Source organism: Spinacia oleracea, chromosome 2, assembly GCF_020520425.1.
Source record: "Spinacia oleracea cultivar Varoflay chromosome 2, BTI_SOV_V1, whole genome shotgun sequence".
NCBI classification, from domain to species: Eukaryota; Viridiplantae; Streptophyta; class Magnoliopsida; order Caryophyllales; family Amaranthaceae; genus Spinacia; species Spinacia oleracea.
Window position 1 is genome coordinate 113,363,731 of NC_079488.1, and position 21,191 is coordinate 113,384,921.

The following is a 21,191-nucleotide window of genomic DNA, read 5'->3' on the forward strand; positions in this document are numbered from 1 at the left end:
ACAAAGGGTCTTCCACAACCTTTGTGTTTATGGATTTTCGTTTCAGTTTGAGCATTTTTCCTCCTCCCGCTCTAACTGAGGGGTGTGGTAGATATAATAATATAAATATTCTGTTAATATATTTAACATAGTACGTATCCTTAATTAGGTTTGTAACCTGTGTAAACCTAGAGTACATATATCGTGAATAATATGCACAGCCTCCACCAGCAATCTCTCTTTATCAATTTGTTGAACTCACAACGTATGTAACAATAACATCATATCATGAACCCTAAAACCCTACCCTTTAAGTGAGCGATTTCTCGCAACAATGCCAGTGATAAACTCATCGATATAAGTCTAATAAGTAATAAGGTTCCATTCTGAAACCAATTAGTGATAGATGGAGTAATCCATCAATCTTATACTCTGTATGTAAGTCAAATTTCCTCTACTTCCTAATTAGTCCAACACGAATATGTGGATTATATTCTTAACAATGGCCCAAACTTTGAAACAAACCAAATGATTCGCAATCGCATAATGGAAGGATGTTCTTGTGTAGTCATCCAAATAATTGTCTGTTGGTTCAGTGGTGAACTGGGGATTAGGGTTGAACTTGGTAAGGAGGACTCGTGTTCATCCTCCGCAACAATAATTGAGAGAGGACTGGAACCTATCCACCAAAAACTCGCCCCGGATCCAGATTAACCCTAAAGGTGAACCGGGTGCTAACACCAACAACAAAAACAAAAAAATTCCAAATTGTTGTTTGTTGACAATTAATGGATACATAGTCTCAAACATGATTCATTCATGGCAATCCCGTCAAATCTGGCTAATGATTGATAATTAATTTGTTATGGAATAAAATGAAGTATATATAATATTGAAATATATACTAACGTGGTTTACAAATAATAAAAGACTCTTCACATTTTGTAAAACAATAATACCCTTTTATTTTTTATTTATTAAGATTGATTAATCTCTATTCATTCTACTATAAGCCAACACGTACATGATCGAGGTTGACTTTTTTGTGTCCGCACTGTGAAATATCCCTGTTAATGTTAATAATATTTATAAATATTATTTTAACGAATATTTAACATTCTCATACGTAATAGTTTAAAACTACAATATGTATATAAAATGTCATGCACACATCGCGTGCACAAATACTTGCATAAATACTTGCATTTGCATAAAAAAGAGACAGCCGAATTCATAGACCAATGACCACGAAGCTACACACGTAATTTTTATACGGCAACTTTTGTGTAAGACCGCCTTACCGGAAAGACCACTTTTGTAGCTTAACTAATTGGTTCAATTTCTTAACTAATTGGTTACATTACTTAATTAATTAATTCAATTGCTTAACTGATTAATTTCTTTGCTTAACTAATTGGTTTCAGTGCTTAACTAATTAGTCCAAATGTTTAACTAATTGGTTCCATTGCTTAACTTATATGATACCAAGGTGGTCTTTTGTGTAAGACCGCCTTATAGAAAAGTTTGTAATTTTTATATCATAATAAATATTTTAATTTTTAAAATGAAGTTTAAACCTATATTAACCATGTCTAATAAAAATCTTGTCCAATATAAAACATGTTCAATACGATGGAGTCTTATTAACCTGGCATTAACCCTATACTGATTGGACTACTTTGTCCAATAACCAGGTGTACGTACAACTGAATGGTGAAGAGACTCGTGTCAGTTGCCTTCTTACCTACCAAAAAAAAAATCTAGGCAATTGGACAGCGAATTGAATCAACGAAACTAATTAGTAATTAGGAATGCTTAGTAAAAAAAAAATTGCTGAAAGCCAGCTAATTTAGTGTTCGACTAAAGTTGAAAGGAATCAAAAGGAAAACTCTATAAATAGGTTTGGAAATCATAACAAAGAACATATCAACAAACATTATCAAAAACATTATCAAAAACATTATTATTGTTAATATTACTAGATATTTTTTTTATCTTCCAAAATGAATGGCAAGAAGAATTTGTTGGCAATCCTCCTTATTCTTGCAATTGGTAACTATTTTCCATACTTTTTTCTTTTTGGGTTTTGATAAGCATCAAGTAAAAGCATTAACATTTCTACATTAACATACATTTTGTATTATACGAAGTATTATTTTAGTATGTTAGTGCAAATACTCCCTTTGTTCCATAATGATGTCCAATTTATAATTTTGACATTATTAACAATTAAGTAGAATCTTCTAAATACTTTCAATGTATAAGAAAAATCATATCCATGTGGTGTTTTATCTAATTCGTCTCAGTGAATATTTTAAGAATTTCAAAGTTATAATTTTTAATATTTGTGTAATTAGAAATAAAAATGATATAAAATGCACATTGACAAACGTGAAAAAACAGAAACTAAAACATCGTTATGGAACAGAGCTAGGAAGTAGTACTTTGTGTCTTTGTGGTGTGGCATTTAGTTCAGGTTTGTCAATATAATGCTTAAATTCAGTATACTTCCTCCGTTCCGGAAATATTTCACCACGTTGACTTCACGCTTCTCAATACATGACTTTGACTTGTTATTTCTCGAATTATATATAAGCAAAAATTATAAAAAAGTTAATATTTAGAAAGAATATATCGATACGAATCTAATAAGATCCTACATGATTACATTTTAACGTATATTTTACAAAAGATGGTCAAAGGCACAACATAAATAGTGTAAAAGTCAACACGGTGTGATATTTGTAAAACGGATGAAGTATATGATTTGTTATTTACTTATTATCATGTCTTTTGTAGTGCAAATATTTGCTGGAAATGCCTTAGGATGCACAGCTTGGGGTGAAAGTTGTGGAATAGGTAGGTATTGTTGCTCAGGTTCTAGATGCGGAATCCATCGAATAAAGGATAAGAAATGTGACCGAGGTAATTTATCATTTTAATAAGGATTTTTTTGACTTTTCAATGTCTCCCTATGAAATATACTCCCTCCGTCCCGGAATACTTGACCTGTTTTTCTTATTGGGCCGTCCCTTAATACTTGACATGTTTCTAAAAATGGAAATATTCTAACAATATTATATTATTTCTCACTCCGCCCCTATTAACCCACCTACCCCCTACTCCATATAAAAAATAATTAAAAATTCAACCCCTACTCTCCCCCAACCCCACCCCTTTACACATTTCCCACTAACCACATTATAATAATACCCCAATATCAACTACTACCTATTAAATTAAATAAGTCAATTCAAGTCCCTTAAACTCTGTGCCGGTCAAACCGGGTCGAGTATTCCGGGACGGAGGGAGTACGAAGTAACTATTATACTTTTGATATGTACTACGGAGTATTTATCTACCACTTTGTAATTTTCAGATTTATTTATTTATTTACCACCTTACAGGTTTCAGGTTTTTGTATTTACGGAGTATATTTCACCAATGAGGTCTACGTGGACGGAAAATTGGATGTAATCCGTTAAAAAGTTTTGAATGCAAAACGTTTCATAAAATTAAAGCATTGAATATGAAACTATAATTTTATTTTATTTTTTTGAAGGAAATGAAACTATTTTTTATAAGGTGGTAAATAAATACCGGCAATTTTTGTGTAAGACCGTCTTACCGGAAAGACCACTTTCATTGCTTAACTAATTGGTTTCATTGCTTAACTAATTAGTTTCATTGCTTAACTAATTAGTTCCAGTGCTTAACTAATTGATTACATTACTTAACTTATATTGCACCAAGACGGTCTTTTGTGTAAGACCGCCTTATATAAAAGTTTGAAAATACATACACTTAAAAGGTGTTATAAATAAAAAATAAAAATAAAACATGGAGATGATCTAATGTTGTTCATATTTTGAAACAAATATTGCAGACTTTACACAAACCTGCAGGTGGGAAGGCGAAAAGTGTGGAATTACGGACGGGAAATGTTGTAACAAATTAAAGTGTTCAAACTCTTTAACAGGAGGCGTTTGTAAAAAATAATAATTGTCTAAAGTTCAGCTCTACGACATCATATTAGACCTGGTTATCGGGCGGGGCGGGTCAGGGTTGGTGCAGGTCAAAAGAGGATCGGGTATTAAAAGTGTCATTTTTAGCGGGACGATAATGGGCGGGTCAAAAGCGGGTCGCTGGTCAATAGCGGGTCATTAGTGGGCGGGTCAATAAACGAGTAATGAAAAATGAAAAACAAAAGAGCCATGTGCAAGTACAAGTAAATACGAAGCTATACACGTAATTTTTTGTATCATTACTATTTTAATTTTCAAAATAATTGTAGTATAAGTTTGACCCTATAATGACCCTGTCCAATAGAGGCCCTGTCTAATAAGAGCCCTGCCCAATAAAAGCCCTATTAACTTGACCCTAACCCTATATCCATTGGACTACCCTGTCCAATAACCAGGTCTACATCATATCAAGATGAATTTCCTTCTATTTTTAAGTTGGTGGATAACTCACCTGCGAAATGATTGGAAGTAGCTCGATCGAAAACCTACGTTGTTATGCTGGTTAACCTGTGATATGTTTTAGTTCAGTAGAGCTTATTTTTAAGTGATTAAAAAAAAAATGTTATTTGTATTATGATTTGAAGTTTGGGGCAGTGTGTTGGTTGACTGCTACTCACTATGCCATGCCTTTGTTTGGTTTTATTTTCTTGAGTGTTTTTACATTGATGTGTTGTTTTTTTATTTTTTATTTTTATGGTTTGGTCTAGCTACATGAAGCTAGTCATGATTCTCCAAACTTGTCAAAAATATTTAATTGAATTAATCTATTTTTCCCGATATAATTTGGTTCATGAAAATACTTTTTGTCAAAATTGTTGGATATATTCCATACCTTTGTATTTTTTCTTTTTGGGAGATCCAAGGGGGTTACTTCTTGAGTTGATCTCTCTCAGTTAGGGCTTAGACTCAATCTCAAAGCCCATCTTATCAATGGAGGTCATGAAAGACCGCAAATTTTTGGCTATACCCGGGTACAGTCAAAGCTGGCTGTACCCCCATCCAAAACGATGTCGTTTTATGTTGTTTAAAATGAACATTAATATATTGGTACAAAAATGAACATTTACTATTTCGGAAATGAACAATTATTTATTTATTTGGAATGAACATTTACTATTTTGGAAATGAACATTTATTTATTTATTTGGAATGAACATTTACTATTTTGGAAATGAACATTTATTTAATTATTTATTTGGAAATAAACTACAAAAATGAACATTTACTATTTCGGAAATGAACATTTACTATTTCGGAAATGAACATTTATTTATTTATTTGGAATGAACATTTACTATTTTGGAAATGAACATTTATTTATTTATTTGGAAATAAACAATATAGGCGCTTGTAAAAACATAAAAGACCAATGAAGTGAACAATTTCATTATGATCATTAACCATATATTTATTGTGAACAAACAAATAAACAAGAAAGAACAAATAATTCAACAAAAAAGAACAAACAGTATAAAAAAGAATATAAAATTCCAGAAAAAAGAACAAACAGTACAACAATTATGAACAATTTTATGATGAATTTTAAAGCCAACATGAAAGAACAAACGATACAACAATAAGTTTGATGAATGAATTTAAAAAACAACAAGAAAGAACAAACAGTACAACAAGAAAGAACAAACAATACAAAAAGAAAGAATAAAAGATTAATGAAGAGTTTAATTATGAACATTAACCATATGATTATTATAAACAAACAAATAAACAAGAAAGAACAAACAATATAAAAAAGAACATAAAATTCCAGAAGAAAGAACAAAAAATACAACAATTATGAAAATTTGATGATAAATTTAAAAAACAACATGAAAGAACAAACAGTACAACAAGAAAGAACAAACAGTACAATAAGAATGAACAAACAGTACAATAAAAAAGAACAAACAGTCGACAAGAATGAACAAACAATTCCAATATGAGCGCGTCATTTTTGGGGGTACAGCCAGAGCTGGCTGTACCTGGGTATAGCAGTTAGCGATTGATGAAAGACGGTACAACCTATAACTCGAGTAATACCGTAGTACCAGAGTAAAGATTGAAATTTTCAAAATAGGGCTCAGGCCCACATGCTGTCATGTTGGGTCGGGTAAGGCCATTTTTTGTAAGCCTAATTTTACTTAATTCAGGCCCGGCCCATAGCAATCTTTATACCAGAGTAACACGAAGCACAAGAATCTAACACTTACATCAGAAAACATTCATATCATACCAGATCAGAAACTAGAAAAATTAGACCAGATGAGGTGAAGAGAACAAAGCTTTAATAAGCTTATTCGAATAGAAACGACATACATACATCATACACGTGATACAATTTGCAGTTCTAGAACAACTAACTGCATTTTCTCTCAGGAATAGAGCAACCAGATGTTCTTTTAATTATATACTAGTGTTCTTAAGGTGCACCATGTTCTGTGTGCACCACGGTCCACCTTCTAAATTGCGCAATGGAAATGGTATGAATTTGTCGAGGGTTACCTGCATGGCTGCACCATTTGATGAACTGAATGTTTGGCTGGTCAGCAGAATAACAGAAGATCTTAACACTTACCTGCATGAAACTAAATCTTGGATAGCAAAGATGATAACTGTTTGAATGACAATGGTCATATATAACGAATTTCCAATCATTTTCACAAAAATATCAAAAGAATTTGGAAAAAAGCAGGTAAAATAGTTTCCCTGTTTATCCTTTCCCCCTTTAGATTAAGAGTTTGAACTAACCAACTAGATCACCAAGTTTCTCAACCATGTACACCTTTTGAGCAAAGATAACTTTAGTGCATCTATGATTAAACACACAACACAAGGGACAAATAACACAATGATGGAGTATGTCTAAAGATCGCTGTAGGCCGGACGGGTTTCGGGTCGGTCGGGCCTTTCCCCGTCGGCCGAGCCGGAAGTTTCAAAAGTGGAGCCCATGTCCATGGGGCCTCGTGCCGCCGGTCCAGCATGTTTTTTGGGCCTTGTCTTGCTTTTCCAAACAAGCAGCCCAAGCCCGTCCCATGACTTTGTGTCCCTATTGGGCCGGGCTTATCGGATCAGGTCTCGGGCCAGGCATCCATCTTTACATGTCATAAGCCGAAGTTTACCATACATCAAATTATCAATACACATACCAAAGTTACCAAGGTATAAACTGCATTTAGGAGTAGGAATGGACTTGCTGTATGATAGTCACAACCCTCTTTTGTGATAATTACAAACCAATCAACCAATCCATGCTAATAATTCAGCAAGTTATTCACTAAAACATGTTCGTATTACAAAAGCAAAGAAAGCATTCATTTTTTCAAGTAAAATTCTCTGTCCATGATAAAATATAATTAAACTCAAGAGCAACAAACAACCAAATGTAGTATATAACAAACAGATTACTTCATGAAGTGTGATTCTGAGTGTAGAAACTATCATACAGTTTTACAAAGAATACATGCTAGACAATCAACCACCCAATTTGATTTTCCTGTAAATAAAAATAGTTAAAACTCAGTTATCACAAATTGGCAACAGACATAAGACTGTTATATTGGATAGTAACCATGATCTAAATGACAATGACAATTGACTATGGTCATATATACAGTTATATACCTCAAGCCAAGAATAATACGCACCAGAGTTAAGATCTAAACCTTACCATTTTGTCATTCCTTACCTAACTCTAATGAAAGAGCCGATCTCTATCGTCAATCAACGAGTAAAACACCCTTTTCCACACTGTATAAGAAACCGCAGACCCATTTCTGGACATGGTATCAAGGTATTTATATGCTTCTACAAACCACCCTTGTTTGCAGAGTGAAGTAAGAACAGCTTCACATATGAACCTATCTATAGTGATATTATTTATCAACATTTCTTCAAATATATCAAGTGCTTTTCTTATATCACCATTGTTGCAGAATCCGCAAACCATAACTCTGTATGTTGCTAAATTTGGAGGTGCCAATTCCCCATTCTTCATCAACTCAAAATACTTCTCTGCTTCCAATATCCTCCCAACACTCCATAGACTACCCAACAAACAATTACAATCAGCAACAGGGTTGATACGGGCCCTGTTTTGGCCCGACCCAACCCGACCAGGCCCACAACCATCTTTACATGATGAGACTGTTCTTATATTGAAAAACTTCGTAGCATCATCAACTCTATCCTTCTCACAATACTGGAAAAACATGTATCTAGCAAGCTGATTAGAGCAAACAAGCCCTTTCTTGCACTCAACATGGAAGAACTTTAGTGCATCTTCTTCCCTACCATTCCTAAACAGCGCGTTGATGAAAGATCCGTATACACAAACCTGTGCCATGGAACTTTTTTTCATCATCTTCTTCAACAACACTTCTGCATCATCAAGCTTTCCTACAACACATAAAGATCGAATATACATCTCATATACCATTATTTCAGGAAATTCGCCGTTATAATTCAGCTGAAAAACCACCCTTCTCCCTTTTTTCAAGAACTCGGGTTTAGAAGAACCAGTGAAGCAATCTCTCTTCATCAACTTGTCAAACAACTTCTTTGCCTCCTTGAACTTCCCATTTTTACATAATCCATGCATGAAGCTTTCATATATACACATATCAACATCAAAACCTGCTGTAATCATTTTCCTAAGTTCCCAATCAGCTGCATTTAAATCCCCATTTCTACATAAACATTGAAATATCACAATGTAGGTAACATCATCAATGTTAAAACCCCTACAGTACATTTCATGAAGCAACAATTTCGCCATTGATCCTTCATTATACCTACACAAAACCCCAATTAAAGCCACATAACTTTGTCTCTCTAAAACCCTACTACCCATCAAAACTCTGTCACAAACCTTCTTAATTTCATCCAAATCGCCACATTTAGATACATAAATCACATAATCAGATAAATTAATTCCATACCCATTGCTAATTTCACCCCATTGAACCTCAACATCGTCTAATTTCCCATCTTTAACCAAACAATCAAACACTAAACTAAATGCGAAATAAGGGTTCACCTTCAAATTGTCCTTCAAATGCAAGAACAAGTTTTTTGCTCGATTGAGCTTCTTCAATTGGCAGAGACCCTCAATAATGGCAACTGAAGTAACAGAATCGAAGGATTGGGAATGGGATAGAAGAGAATCCAATTGGGATAGGGCTTTGAAGTTTCTAGGGTTTTGAAATAGGGTTTTTGCGAGGGAAAAAAATTGAGGGATGAATTCATTTGGGTATGATAGGGAGATTTTATGGGGAGTTGGGTGGTTTGGTTTGAGCTCAGCGGTTGATGAAAAGAAGAGAGGGAAAGAGAGTTGTGGGATTTGTCGGCGGTGGTGGATGCGGTGGTGATGGGGGAGGAGGAGGAGAGAGAAAATGGAGGCGCGTAATTTCATGTATGGTACTAGAAGTTTCAGTCACGGTGGTTCAAGTATACCATTACCACTACCATAGTTAGTAACCGTTTTTTCCTACTAGAACGGTTGATCATAATCATAGAAGATTTTTTAAACAAAGACTTCTAATAATTCAGGGTCACCCGATAAAATTTATGTCAAAAGTAGCTTATATTTAAAATGAACAGTATAGGTTAAAATTGATTTGTATTTAAAAGGACGAAAATGACTCGTATTGGTATTGATCAATTTGATACTAGTACGGAGTACTAAATTAGTGTATTTGTATTGATCAATTTGATACTCCGTACTAGTAATAAATTAGTACCAATAAGACTCACTTGTGTTGTTGGTGCTTGATAGAGATTGTATTGGATGACTTGTTCAATTTGGTCACGTACAAGTCACTTGACGTTTAGAAACCATTGACTGACGATTAGGTGAACTTATTTTGTCAAGCGTACACTTAATAGGATGAGAATTATTAGAGTTGATCATCATTAACCGAACTAGGTGGAGTGATTAGTCATTTAGTAGGATTATAGGGGTAGCAGACGGCTACGATAATAAAATATTAAGATCAAATAATAGCACGTACTCCTATGATCAAATAAAACATAATTACAAGGGAAATACAAAAGCGAACCATAAAATTGAATTTCTGTGCTTTCATTCAAGTGAACCATAAAACGAGATTTCTCATACTATAGTATACGTAGGGAATAACTTTTGTGGGAAAAGTCGTGGTTGTGTACGTTTTATGTTATTAATTAGATGTTTAGCATTTTAAATCTTCATACCTAAAGATGAATAGTAGAGAGCGAGTCCGGTTCAACTCGAAAAAATCATAAATGAACAAATGTAAGCTCTACTCTAGAGGATTCATTGTGGAGTTGAACATATAGATAAATTGTGGTAAAATTGATCAAGAAAAAAGATTGAGAATCAATTAAAATGCTAATTAGCCTAACATAGCACTTCTCCATGTTACAATAATTAATAATATGCTATATAATTTTTTAAAGCAACAATTAGGGATAAGATTGTTAAGAATAGATTTAGATTATGAAAGAAGAATGTGATCAAATTAAACATAATCACAAAGGAGTATAAGTATATATTTCATTTCAATTTCTATAGTTTCATTCAAGTGAGTTGATCATACAATGAGGTTTCTCATACTATAACAACTTGAAATCAACATAAAACTCTTCAACTGCCTATGGCCTCTTGGTCAAACCCCGAATCACCAGCCGCCTCGCCACGACACCCCAACCACCGCGACCGGGAGGAACAACAACCAGCTCCACCAGCAGCCAACTTCCAGCTAGCCACATTTCCCAGATTGTTCAAATCCAAGCCCCAAAAATGTATGTAACTACAATCATATAATAGGTGTATAAAACCATCTTTCTTTCCAAAAATCAAATCTTAACCAATTGTCTAAGACATTATTAGTGAATTAATGACTTTTTAACCTAAAGTTAGGACCTTTTTTTTCTTTACCAACATGACAACCAACATGGTAATGAACTAACCAGGATAATAAGAATTACCCTAAATCAAGTGTAGTAAGAGTGTGGTAATGAAACTAACCCGGAAAAGGATTACCCTTAATCAAGTCTAGGAAGAGTGTGGTAAACTTGTAATGAACTAACCCGGAAAAGGATTACCCTTAATCAAGTCTAGGAAGAGTGTGGTAATGAACTAACCAGGATAATAAGGATTACCCATAATCAAGTGTAGGAAGAGTGTGGGATTTCATTGAGATCAGGAACAAAAGAATGAACACTACTACACCCAGTAACAGTAGTAGCAGTAGGACTACAAATGCTGTCAATTGTAGCAGAACCTCTGATGTTAGCAACAGAGAAGTTCAGAGTCAGAGCAGCCCTTGACGCGATTGGCCTTTTCACTTGAACCGGTGATAGTGGCTTGTAGGGTACCCTAGGTGACCTACAAGAGGATGAAGAAGAAACAGATGGTGGTGTAGGGTACCCTAAAAGATCTTCAAGGTGAACCAAAACTTGTGAGGAAGATGCAGAAGAAGAAGAAGACACCATTTGAGAAGGCCAAAGAAATGTTCCCTGAGGTTTACAGATTCTGAAACTACTACTTTTGAGAGTTTGTTTCCTGTTTTCCTTGTTTTCTGTAGTTTCTGATGATGTTTTAAGGGATAGTGCCCTTAATTTCTGGGACTGTGTGATCATTTCTTGTTCCTGTTTGTCCTCCAAGATTTCATCTTTGTTTACTGCATCATTTGTTTTACCCTTGTTTGCTTCTTCTTCAAAGAGCTGATGTTCACCCTCCTTTTCTTCTGCTATTGTTTCCTGTAGCATCCCTATATCTTCCTGCAACATAAATTTTGAACATTTAACTTCTGAAATCCCACATTAAGATAACATCTTCTGTACAACACCAATTGATGAAATCTCTGTTAGCCGGTCGGACTCTTCATTTTACATCAAATACCTATGTCAGGTCATCGACACTCGGACATAGGTATGAACACTTCATTTTGGACTAAAATTATGCAATTTTTGCACAACATAGTTGTGTCGGACACTTGGAAACGTACCCGTGTGTGATATTGGTATCCGAATTCGGGTAACATAGGATGAAATGCACATTCTGAACTTCTTAATCAGATGATTACTAGTATTTCATTAATGAAACAATAAAGTAATTAGGAATGGTAGTTTAATTAGTACCTCCATTCCAGAAAAGGTGTCGGAGATTTCCAACAAAAATTTCTCAATAAGGTCTTTCCTCTTCATTAGCTCAGCCTGTGATGCCTGCTATGAACATTAAAGTATTAAACTTCTGTTAATACCTGATTTTTAAGCACTAATTTCAGCAATTTGTTTATAGTGCATGATTAAGAACTAATTAGATACAAGCCATACAAAGAAATTAAAAGAATCAAAATGAAATGTTGGAAGAATTACTTTATTCATTTTTTTTTTTTTTTTTGGAATAAGGAAAGGTACACGGTTCTTAGGAATACTAGAGTATATATATAGTACAAGTGCTAAGACTAATTATGTATGTAATAAACTATCCTAGGTAAGGAGAATAAGATCATACCAAGATAATACTCCTATACAAGAGTACAAAGATTATACATTCCTAGGATACAAAGAAACTGGAGATCAAATCAAGATAAAACCTTGGTATTATCTCCAGATCAATTACAATAATATCTTACTATATTATTCTTCTACACAAAACACATGAATCTTAATTAATCAAGTTTAATTAACTGATTGATCATAATATACCTTTAGTGACTTTATTGATTCATCCAAACTTATTGGATCATCAATTAATGCCTGATTTGTTACTTTTCCCTTGCATCCCAGCTTTTGCATCTCTCTGCTCATTTACAAAATCAGAATTCAGATACAAATTCACATGAAAATTGCATCAAAACAAAACATTTAGTACAACTTTCATCACTAATCAATTATGTTACCCAAACTCTTCATTTTACCTCAAATACCCGTGTCGGATCTTCGACACCCGGACATGGGTATGGACACTTCGACATTTCATTTTGGTACGACCCGTACCCATGTCCGATATGGTATCCGAGCCCGGGTAACATAGCTAATCAATTCATTTTTATACCTCTTCATGTCAGCAATTTCATCCTTAAGTTCCTTTAGCTGTATTGCACAGACCGGGTCTTGGTTCGGGCAATCCCCGGGTTTCCAGCCCGGAGGCGGAACCCAATACGGGTCAACAACACCGGCTTGTTTCCGGGCCTCGATCAAATCAGCACTCTCAAGCCAATACTCCATTGCACCTTCCGGGTTATGCCGGCGTCTGAACCTTTCCTTCCCACCAGGAGCCAACTTCCCTGCCATATGCTTAAGCAGATGATCCAATAACCCGGTATCGCCTATCAGTTTCCGGGCCTCGGACCTCAAGTCGGGCCGTAAAATCGGGTTCCCGGGTCCTGACCCTTGTTCCTTCAAGATCTTTAACATGTTCTTTTCTGCTAACTTGTACCTTCATTGAAAACAAACAAAAAATCAAGTACATTGACAAAAACCAGATTGAGTATGAATATTCAAGTACAACAAAATAAATTCCAGAAAGTACAGAAAAAGATTAATATAATCAAACAAAACACAAAGTTTTTGATTAATTGTACCTTTCAACAGTCCATCTATGCTGGGAATCTTTGAACTTCTTTTTTTCAGGAACTGTCTTAATCTGCATCTTCTTCTTCTTCTCGCTATATCCCACCCGTTTAAATCGACATTTTCGCTTTCGAAGAGCTCTTGATTTTTCTGGAACCTTCTCATCTTCATTTTCATCGCCTTGATCTTCATCGTCTTCTTTTTCTTCTTCTTCCTCATCCGCCATTGGAGCTTTTCCTTTGAGCTCACATGGCAGTACGGTCGACATCGATTTTTGACGCTCTGCTCTTCCGTAAGTTGTAGTTCTACGACGCTTTTCCCATTTGATTTCCAACCCACCATTCGACGCTTGGTGATGGCCATCATCGTCATCATCATCATCATCATGAACGTCATGAACCCAGAAACTTCGATTTCCTCTTTGAGCAACAAATTCAGCAAATGGAATATTCTGGGTGAGTAATTTCTTAGCCAAATTCAAACCCATTACACAATGTTCATCCAAATTTGGCTGCATTAACCCGTTTTTTCCCAGATTTTTGAAGAAACTTTCAATAGATTGAATACTCGGAAATACTACTGTTACATCAACATCACTCTTATGATTCACCTGAAAACCAAAATAATACAAAAAAAACCCAGATAAGTAATCGATGAAGTAGAAAATCCCAGTTCAATAATATCACGAAATTTGAGCAAAAAAACTTACGAAAACAGCTTTGATTGAGCTCAATGCAGCTGGAAGTTTAGCGTTAGAGTGACGATCAAGCTTGAAAATAGATCCCATTTCAATCTCCATCTTAAAACTGGAAATCACATTCATAAATTCAAACTCAAATTCTGAAAACGAAGCTCAAAAACAAGGGGGAAAATGGTGAAATTAACGAAAATAGAGTAGAAATTACCAGAAAAAACAGAGTAAAACCAAAAAAAATGTATAAAAGAAAATCAAAGATTAATACAATTCTGGGCCAAAAACGAGGATTTATGATTTTATGCTGAAAAGGAATCAAAGTTCGTTTTGTGGGGGGAGGTTTTTGGACATGAAAGAAAAATGGAGAGAGAAAGTGTTTGAGAAAGGTTGAAACTGCGAGTTTGTTACACGCGCAAAGGGGTTTAAGGAGGGTTTATGTTTGAGTGAGGCGCGTGTAACTAAAAGCGGTTGAACAAATGCGCGTGAGGGTTTTTTAACAGAATCAAGGAGGGGACATAACAGAATGTTGGTGCATTGGGATTGGTGCAAAAAAATTTAAAAAAATTAAAAAAAAAAAATCAGATTTTGTTGGTGTGTTTGTGCGTGTATGTGTTTGTGTGTGTTTACATGGGTGAAAAAAATAATGATGATGAAAAATAATGATGACGATTTTATTTTATTTGGCCTCTAAGAAATGATTTCTAGTGAATTAATCTTGTTAGGGTTAGTAAAATGGTTTGATGTTTTGGCTTATTATTATAAGTAGAGCTAGCAATATATTATCCAATTTGGTAGACTGACTCGAACTTGACCTGTAGTTACTGAGAGAAATCGAAAACTGATTTGAAATGAACGAACCCGAGTAACCTGAATGCGCCCCGAATTTGACTCATTTACCACATTATGTATTGACATCAATTTTTACATTATTTCTATTATTTATGGACACAATTAGAAATGGACCTGTAACCAAGCCCGAACCAGACTCATTTCCTCGAATTGCCACCCCTAATTATAAGTGGGTTTGAATTATAAAAAATGATAACACGTAAACTGAACAATATATTTCAAATAAAGAGTTAGAAAATTCGTGCATTAAAAAAAATATATGACACTAGTTCGTGGTGGGATTATATGAGAGTAGATATGAGAACTAGTTTTTCGGGTCGGGCGATGCCCCGAATTATTACATCAAGGTTATTTTGTGTACATCCAAGTAAAGATGGTTGTATGTCGGGAGGCTTCACGCCAGGCCCATGGGTCATGGCCTGAACGGGCTCTGTCCATGCAAACCAACTTTGCATGCCGAGCCAGAAATTTTAAGATAGGGCCCAAACCCACATGCCATCGTGTTGGACCGAGTAGGGTCGTCGTGTCTAAGCCTAATTTTACTGAATTTAGTGTGCTTTGTAGTGTCGGGTCGAGTCGTGTAATATCTTGTCGTGTGTTTTTCTAAAAAACGCGACTCAGCCCACGACTTCATGCTCGTACTAGGCTAGGCTTTTGTAGTGCTTTTTTCATGCCCGTGCTGGGCCAAGCTTCTTTCGGGCCAGTCTGGCCCACATCCATCTTTACATTTGAGGGATGTCTTTGATCTGGTGATAACTAGAGTTGGAGGTAAATATGGTCGTGGGTCAGAAGGGCTTCAGACCAAGCCCACAAGCCGTGAGCATAAGCGGACCCGACCCATGCCAAGCTCGCTAGTAAAGGGTCACGTCAGATTAAAAATTTCCACAATGGAGACCCATGTGCCCTCGTGCCGGGTTGGGTCGGGCCTAAGTCTAAATTTACTAAATTTGGTGTGCTTTATTGTGCCGTGTTGTCCCGTTATTCTTTGTGCTTTTTCCAAAAAAATGTGGCATCAGCTGAATATCCTTGAGCCTCTTCCTTGTTGCTCCTCTCAGCTTTATTTCCTTCCCCAACAACATTCCAAACAAACTTGTACTGCCATTTGTGCACACTGAGAGCCTTCTATCAATTTCTTAACTGAAATAACTGATTACTGCTAATAAAGTAATAATTCAGCAAGGGTTTGGAGATTAGGGATAGAAAAAAAGAGAGAGTTTCATATCACAAATTCTTATTTACAATGGGTGTACAATAAATATTGTACACCGGAATAAAAGTTAAGTCATAATGCTTAAAAATTAAGCCATAATGCTTAAAAGTTAAGCTTATATATGTAAAAGTTATCTATTTTTAAGTGATAAATTTTTTCATTTTAGCATAACTTATAATATATAAAATTAATCATTTAACCCTTTAAAATATTTATCTATCAATTTTTTTTTACTAATATAAAAGTTAACCAAAACTAGGTTAAAGTTATAAAAAAAAGTTAAAGTTATCTTGGTGTACAATAAATTTATTGTACACTTTGTGCGCACAAGACCTTTTGATTTCATATATGAAAAGTATATTCATTACAAACAAAGTTAGCCTTATATAGCTCAACCCTTACACTGTCTAGGAAATAAAATTAGTAACAGATGGTTTTATTCTAGAAGATTCCTACGACAGCGCCTTTTTCCAACGGCTAGCTAAATCATTGGAAGAATAGTAGTACACACTCCCTTGCTAGCTCAAGTGCCTCAATTTCACCAAATGCTAATCTCTCTCTTTTACCTTTTTACTGCACAGCTGTTTCAAATCTCTGTTTAATGTCATCAAATACAGTAATAATTCCTGTGATTGTATCACCAGTAGTAGTAGTAGTAGTAGTAGTAGTAGTAGCAGTCTAGCTAAAACAGCAGCACAATTGACAGAATCAGTGTTGTGCGATTAATGCAGGACTGTCATTTTCTCCGAAATTTACATATTTGGCTTCTCCGAGTATATCAGTTGCTCTAAACGGGGATGCACCAGTCTGAGCAATGAAAAAAACAAAAAACGTTATGGTGTATCTGATTTAATTCAATTTCAAAACTACAATAGATGGATCAAAAGACCCCATCGTTGAAGACTGTATCAAACAGCTATGTGTAAGAGGGTATACAAGATGTTTGACGTGCAAATGATCGTAGTTTTGCTAAAAAGGAATTTTATTTGATTCGGTTTGTTTTGTATTTGATAGATTCATATCTCTTTTGTAGATGTCGTATGACTAATGAATTAATTTTAGTTTCAAAATAAAACGTGGATGCACCAGTCTGAGCAATGAAAAAAAAAATGTTATGGTGTTTCGGTATGGTAAAGTGAGAAAATATACCAGTTCGTTTGGCATAACATATGGATCTTGCTTCTTTGAAAGATCCCTCAAAGTACGCTGCATAAATTTTCAAATTTTAGTCAAACAACACAAAATACTACCAGTTAATTCATCATGCAGCAAATCTGAAGTATGTAAAGATACAAGGCATTACCACAAAGAGGAAACAAAAACAATCAATTAAATCAATGGCAACGGAATTCACACATTAGGGTAAAACCGTAAAAGACATATTAACCTTGTTTCCCCACACAAGCCCGCATGCATTACAAAGAGTCCTAGGTCCATTTGGCCCACGCCGCATCATTGGAGTTGACAGTGAACTGATTCCACAGTGAGTACATCTACAACAAATAAATACATAAGCAGCAAACAAAGAGGTATACATTACAACTGGACATGAAGCCCATACAACAGTTTAAAAGAGACAATGTCGTAATCTGGAGAGGCTAGTAAGCTAGTGGTTATATGAAAAGTAAGGAAATGGGGAGGGAACTTACGACGTTTCTAACTGCGTCTCATCAGGACCTGAATCTTGAGCGTTGCATCCAGAAGATTCACCCCCCTTCTTTGAAGATGTAAATTGTCCCTTGCTACGGGGCTGCCTGTTAAGAAAAACCATAAATTAGATACCATAAGTGAAAATTAGTATATCAAGACTCTTAGCAGCTTACGAGGTTATAAAAATATACAGAAAATAAGTGAACAGACTAGGTCTATCACAGCATGTTAGGCCAACTTTTTCTCCATCTTTTTAAGTGCGAGATCATACATAACATCACCCCCCTTCCAAATCAAGCATTGCTTTATTTTCATCAGGCAAATTGGTATAATCTTCTTGTATCAGTAAGGTCTTGCTCGCATACATCTCCAATCTTGAGAAAAAAATACTTAAATCCAAAGGGACCATAACATACATTCATCTTAAGGCCTTAGCGTATACTACATCCGTTCTTTTTTAGTTGACACACTTTCCTTTACGGAAAGTTCTTTGTGACACAGTTCTTATTTTGGTAAGTTTATGATGTAAACACCTTACTGTAAACTAAAAAGAACAGAAATCCAGTAATATTCTCACCATACCTCTGTGCCACTTCTTGCCGAACGTTATACCTAATTAACTTATCAAAAGTGCGTTCGTTCCTCTTTCGCCGATATCTATTTAAAGATGCCTCTCGCTGTGGTAGACTACTGCGTCCTGGATATACCATCATATCCTGCAACAGTGGATAATAATAAACATCCAAGAAATATAAAAAATCTGTAGATGTGTAGCGCATGATAATCTATCAAGATATGATACATCGAAAAAACAATATAAATGAATACCTGCTGGCTCATATGTGCTACATGTGATGCTTCTGCACCTTGTGAAGCTGGAGTTGGTGCACTCCCTCCCACATTCCCTCCTAGAACCAATAAAACTGCTTCAACCTGCGACAACCAAATAATTCAATGCTATACAAAATAGACAAAGTCTTTCAAGGTTGAAGACCAAAAGGGATGGGATCCTACAAAATGCAAGTATACTTTGACTCAAAAGGCATAATTGTCACCAGCATATGCACAACCAAATCATTATAGTCAATTTACTAAGATAACCAAAGATCCTTATCAGTTGGATGGGAATATGGAACATAACTTATAGGTTATATCAAGCGGAATTTTCAAAACATGAAGACACAAATGTTTTTCCAAACCCACTGTCCTAGGTCAACAATACCATTTATTGAGAAAAAACCAACACATGAGCATTGATCTATAACAGCCAACAGGTACTAATAAGAAGACCTACTTAGACTTGTATAGATCTACTCCCATTCCAAAGCAACAAAAATAAACTTTCTGATTTGTACAATATGTCCAAACAGGTTCAAAACTCATCACAAATATTCTAACAAAATCACATAGGTAATCAACTGATCAAGCCTAACAGCACCACACCACTATCCTAATGTCTTCACAACGTAGAACTTCACACCAAACAACAGCGGAGGATGATATATCGAGCAAAATGAATCAGTCTATCTCACCCAATGGATGAATAAAGTAATCAAGCTTACTATCCGATTCATCTTTCTCAAAGAAAGTAGGCTTAGTTGAGCTATATAGTTAACGGAGTGTTCTTGCAAAAACAGCAGTTAAAATAATCAGCTTTCCACACAACCTCTCATACTGAACACCTCATCTATTGAAGACCTAAAAACTAATAATAGTATTGTTTAGATCTAAGCAGCCAAGTTGCTTACACAGAAAGCCAAAAAGATAGCAAAACACCGCCCTTTTTCCTTCTTTCCCCCTTATTTTATTGCTTTCTCTCAAGAACCATCTACCCCTATTAACACTCCCTAAATTCAGTGTCACGCACATATTAACCAAATTCCAAGAAGAAGTTTATAAAAGATCTCAAAGAGTCAATCAAACAGTTGGTAGACTTGGAATGAATTACCCTAAACTCCAAAAAAAACAAACAGATATTCAACTTCCCAAATCAAAACTTGCAAATTTGCTAATTTCGCCCAATTTCTTTCCCGTTCACTGAAAATTGAATGTCAATAACCCAACATCACAACCTTATAATTCACAACCAATTTGGTAAGAAACTGAGATCGTGATCATAAAAAATACAACAAAACAACCCAGGAAAAAATAACTATGGTCTCACAATTACTTCCAAGCATGAAACAAAATCAGGTAATTAGCTGAAATCTATTTCCAACTTCCAAGCAAAAAATATCGGCAATATGATCAAATTTACCACAAACACTTTCCAATTCAAAATCCACTTAAAATTAAACACCAAGAAATTCACATTAAATTGAAAAACAAACATAGTTATAGTATACCTTATCAGGAGTGACAGAATCAAAGACATAAACCTGACCACGAAACGAAAGCGTAAGCTGATCAGAGCCTTCAACTCTCCCATAATTATCGACAGCATAGATTGAATCTCCCTCGAAAGCAACAGGCCCATCGTCGGAACATCGGTGCTGACCATGGTGGTGGTGGTGGTGGTTGTGTTGGTAGTGGTCATCGACTGAATCACCCACCCTTTGAACGATGTCGTTTTGCTCGATCAAAGCTTGGGATTCCTGCAGCTGACTCGGGGAAGATGGAGACACGCTCAAATGCTGCTCATGGGGATACATTTTGGGGGAAATTTCCGAATTGAATTTTTTTAGGGTTTTTGTTTTTGAATAAATCGATGAAATTGGAGAAAGGGAGGTCCCTAACTATGGAATTGGAGCTCGATTAGGTAGTAACCCTAACCCTAATGTTGAAAAGGGGGGAGAAATTGGGGGAGATTTGATTAAAGTGGGATGTTTGAAGTGAGGAGTGGGAATTTGTGATTCTTTTTGAGGAGAGAGAAAACAGTGGACATGGACAGGGAACTTATTAGCTTTATAAGTACTGTAATTATAATACTTCATAAATTAATAATTAAAGAAAAAGGCGGGTGATATTATTTTAATAATAAAATTAATAAATAAATTTGAGGGAAAATACAAAAATATACTCAAACGTTTTTTACATAAAATATTTTATTGGAGTTTTGTTTTTTTAGAAGGTAAGATGAACGAATTTACTGAACTGGTATGTCGCACCGTATTTTTTAAATTAGCTTTGCAAATTCGTAACTCATTGGAAGTGAGATAATTATAAAGGAAATTCTCACCTATGAAAAAAGAGCCCCAGTCGATATGTCATGTGTTATTGAGTGTTTTAA

General features: G+C 35.2%; 3 protein-coding genes and 1 long non-coding RNA gene across 6 annotated transcripts; 1 reads left to right on the forward strand and 3 right to left on the reverse strand.

Annotated features, from left to right (window-relative positions):
• The first annotated feature begins 1,915 nt into the window (after positions 1-1,915).
• LOC130467192 (uncharacterized) lies at positions 1,916-5,129 on the forward strand. The gene is made up of 3 exons (XR_008927340.1): positions 1,916-2,031; positions 2,779-2,904; positions 3,387-5,129. It is a non-coding gene; the product is annotated as an uncharacterized lncRNA (long non-coding RNA).
• Positions 5,130-7,692: 2,563 nt separating this feature from the next.
• On the reverse strand, positions 7,693-9,411 carry LOC110783409 (putative pentatricopeptide repeat-containing protein At3g16710, mitochondrial). The gene has a single exon (XM_021987777.2). It carries the CDS (start codon positions 9,409-9,411, stop codon positions 7,693-7,695), a length of 1,719 nt encoding a protein of 572 aa, XP_021843469.2.
• A 1,043-nt stretch (positions 9,412-10,454) lies between these two features.
• Positions 10,455-14,994, reverse strand: LOC110783313 (protein DYAD-like). 2 transcript variants are annotated; one of them, XM_056835624.1, is made up of 7 exons: positions 14,465-14,994; positions 14,269-14,365; positions 13,571-14,169; positions 13,042-13,425; positions 12,693-12,786; positions 12,123-12,206; positions 10,455-11,762 (listed from the first exon to the last, which is right to left on the reverse strand). In XM_056835624.1, exons 2-7 carry the CDS (start codon positions 14,356-14,358, stop codon positions 11,148-11,150), a joined length of 1,866 nt encoding a protein of 621 aa, XP_056691602.1. In that variant the 5' UTR covers positions 14,359-14,365; positions 14,465-14,994; the 3' UTR covers positions 10,455-11,147. The 2 variants fall into 2 exon arrangements, with proteins under 2 accessions (XP_056691602.1, XP_021843368.2); XM_021987676.2 differs by having other exon boundaries at positions 14,269-14,994.
• A 1,635-nt stretch (positions 14,995-16,629) lies between these two features.
• Positions 16,630-20,863, reverse strand: LOC110794208 (GATA transcription factor 25). Of its 2 annotated transcripts, none has more exons than XM_021999185.2 (7): positions 20,308-20,863; positions 18,791-18,895; positions 18,545-18,678; positions 17,962-18,066; positions 17,700-17,805; positions 17,462-17,518; positions 16,630-17,119 (listed from the first exon to the last, which is right to left on the reverse strand). In XM_021999185.2, the coding sequence occupies exons 1-7, from the start codon at positions 20,611-20,613 to the stop codon at positions 17,021-17,023; spliced, it is 912 nt and encodes a 303-aa protein (XP_021854877.1). In that variant the 5' UTR covers positions 20,614-20,863; the 3' UTR covers positions 16,630-17,020. The 2 variants fall into 2 exon arrangements, with proteins under 2 accessions (XP_021854877.1, XP_056693889.1); XM_056837911.1 differs by lacking the exon at positions 16,630-17,119 and adding an exon at positions 17,157-17,402 and having other exon boundaries at positions 20,308-20,849.
• Between the last annotated feature and the right edge of the window lie 328 nt (positions 20,864-21,191).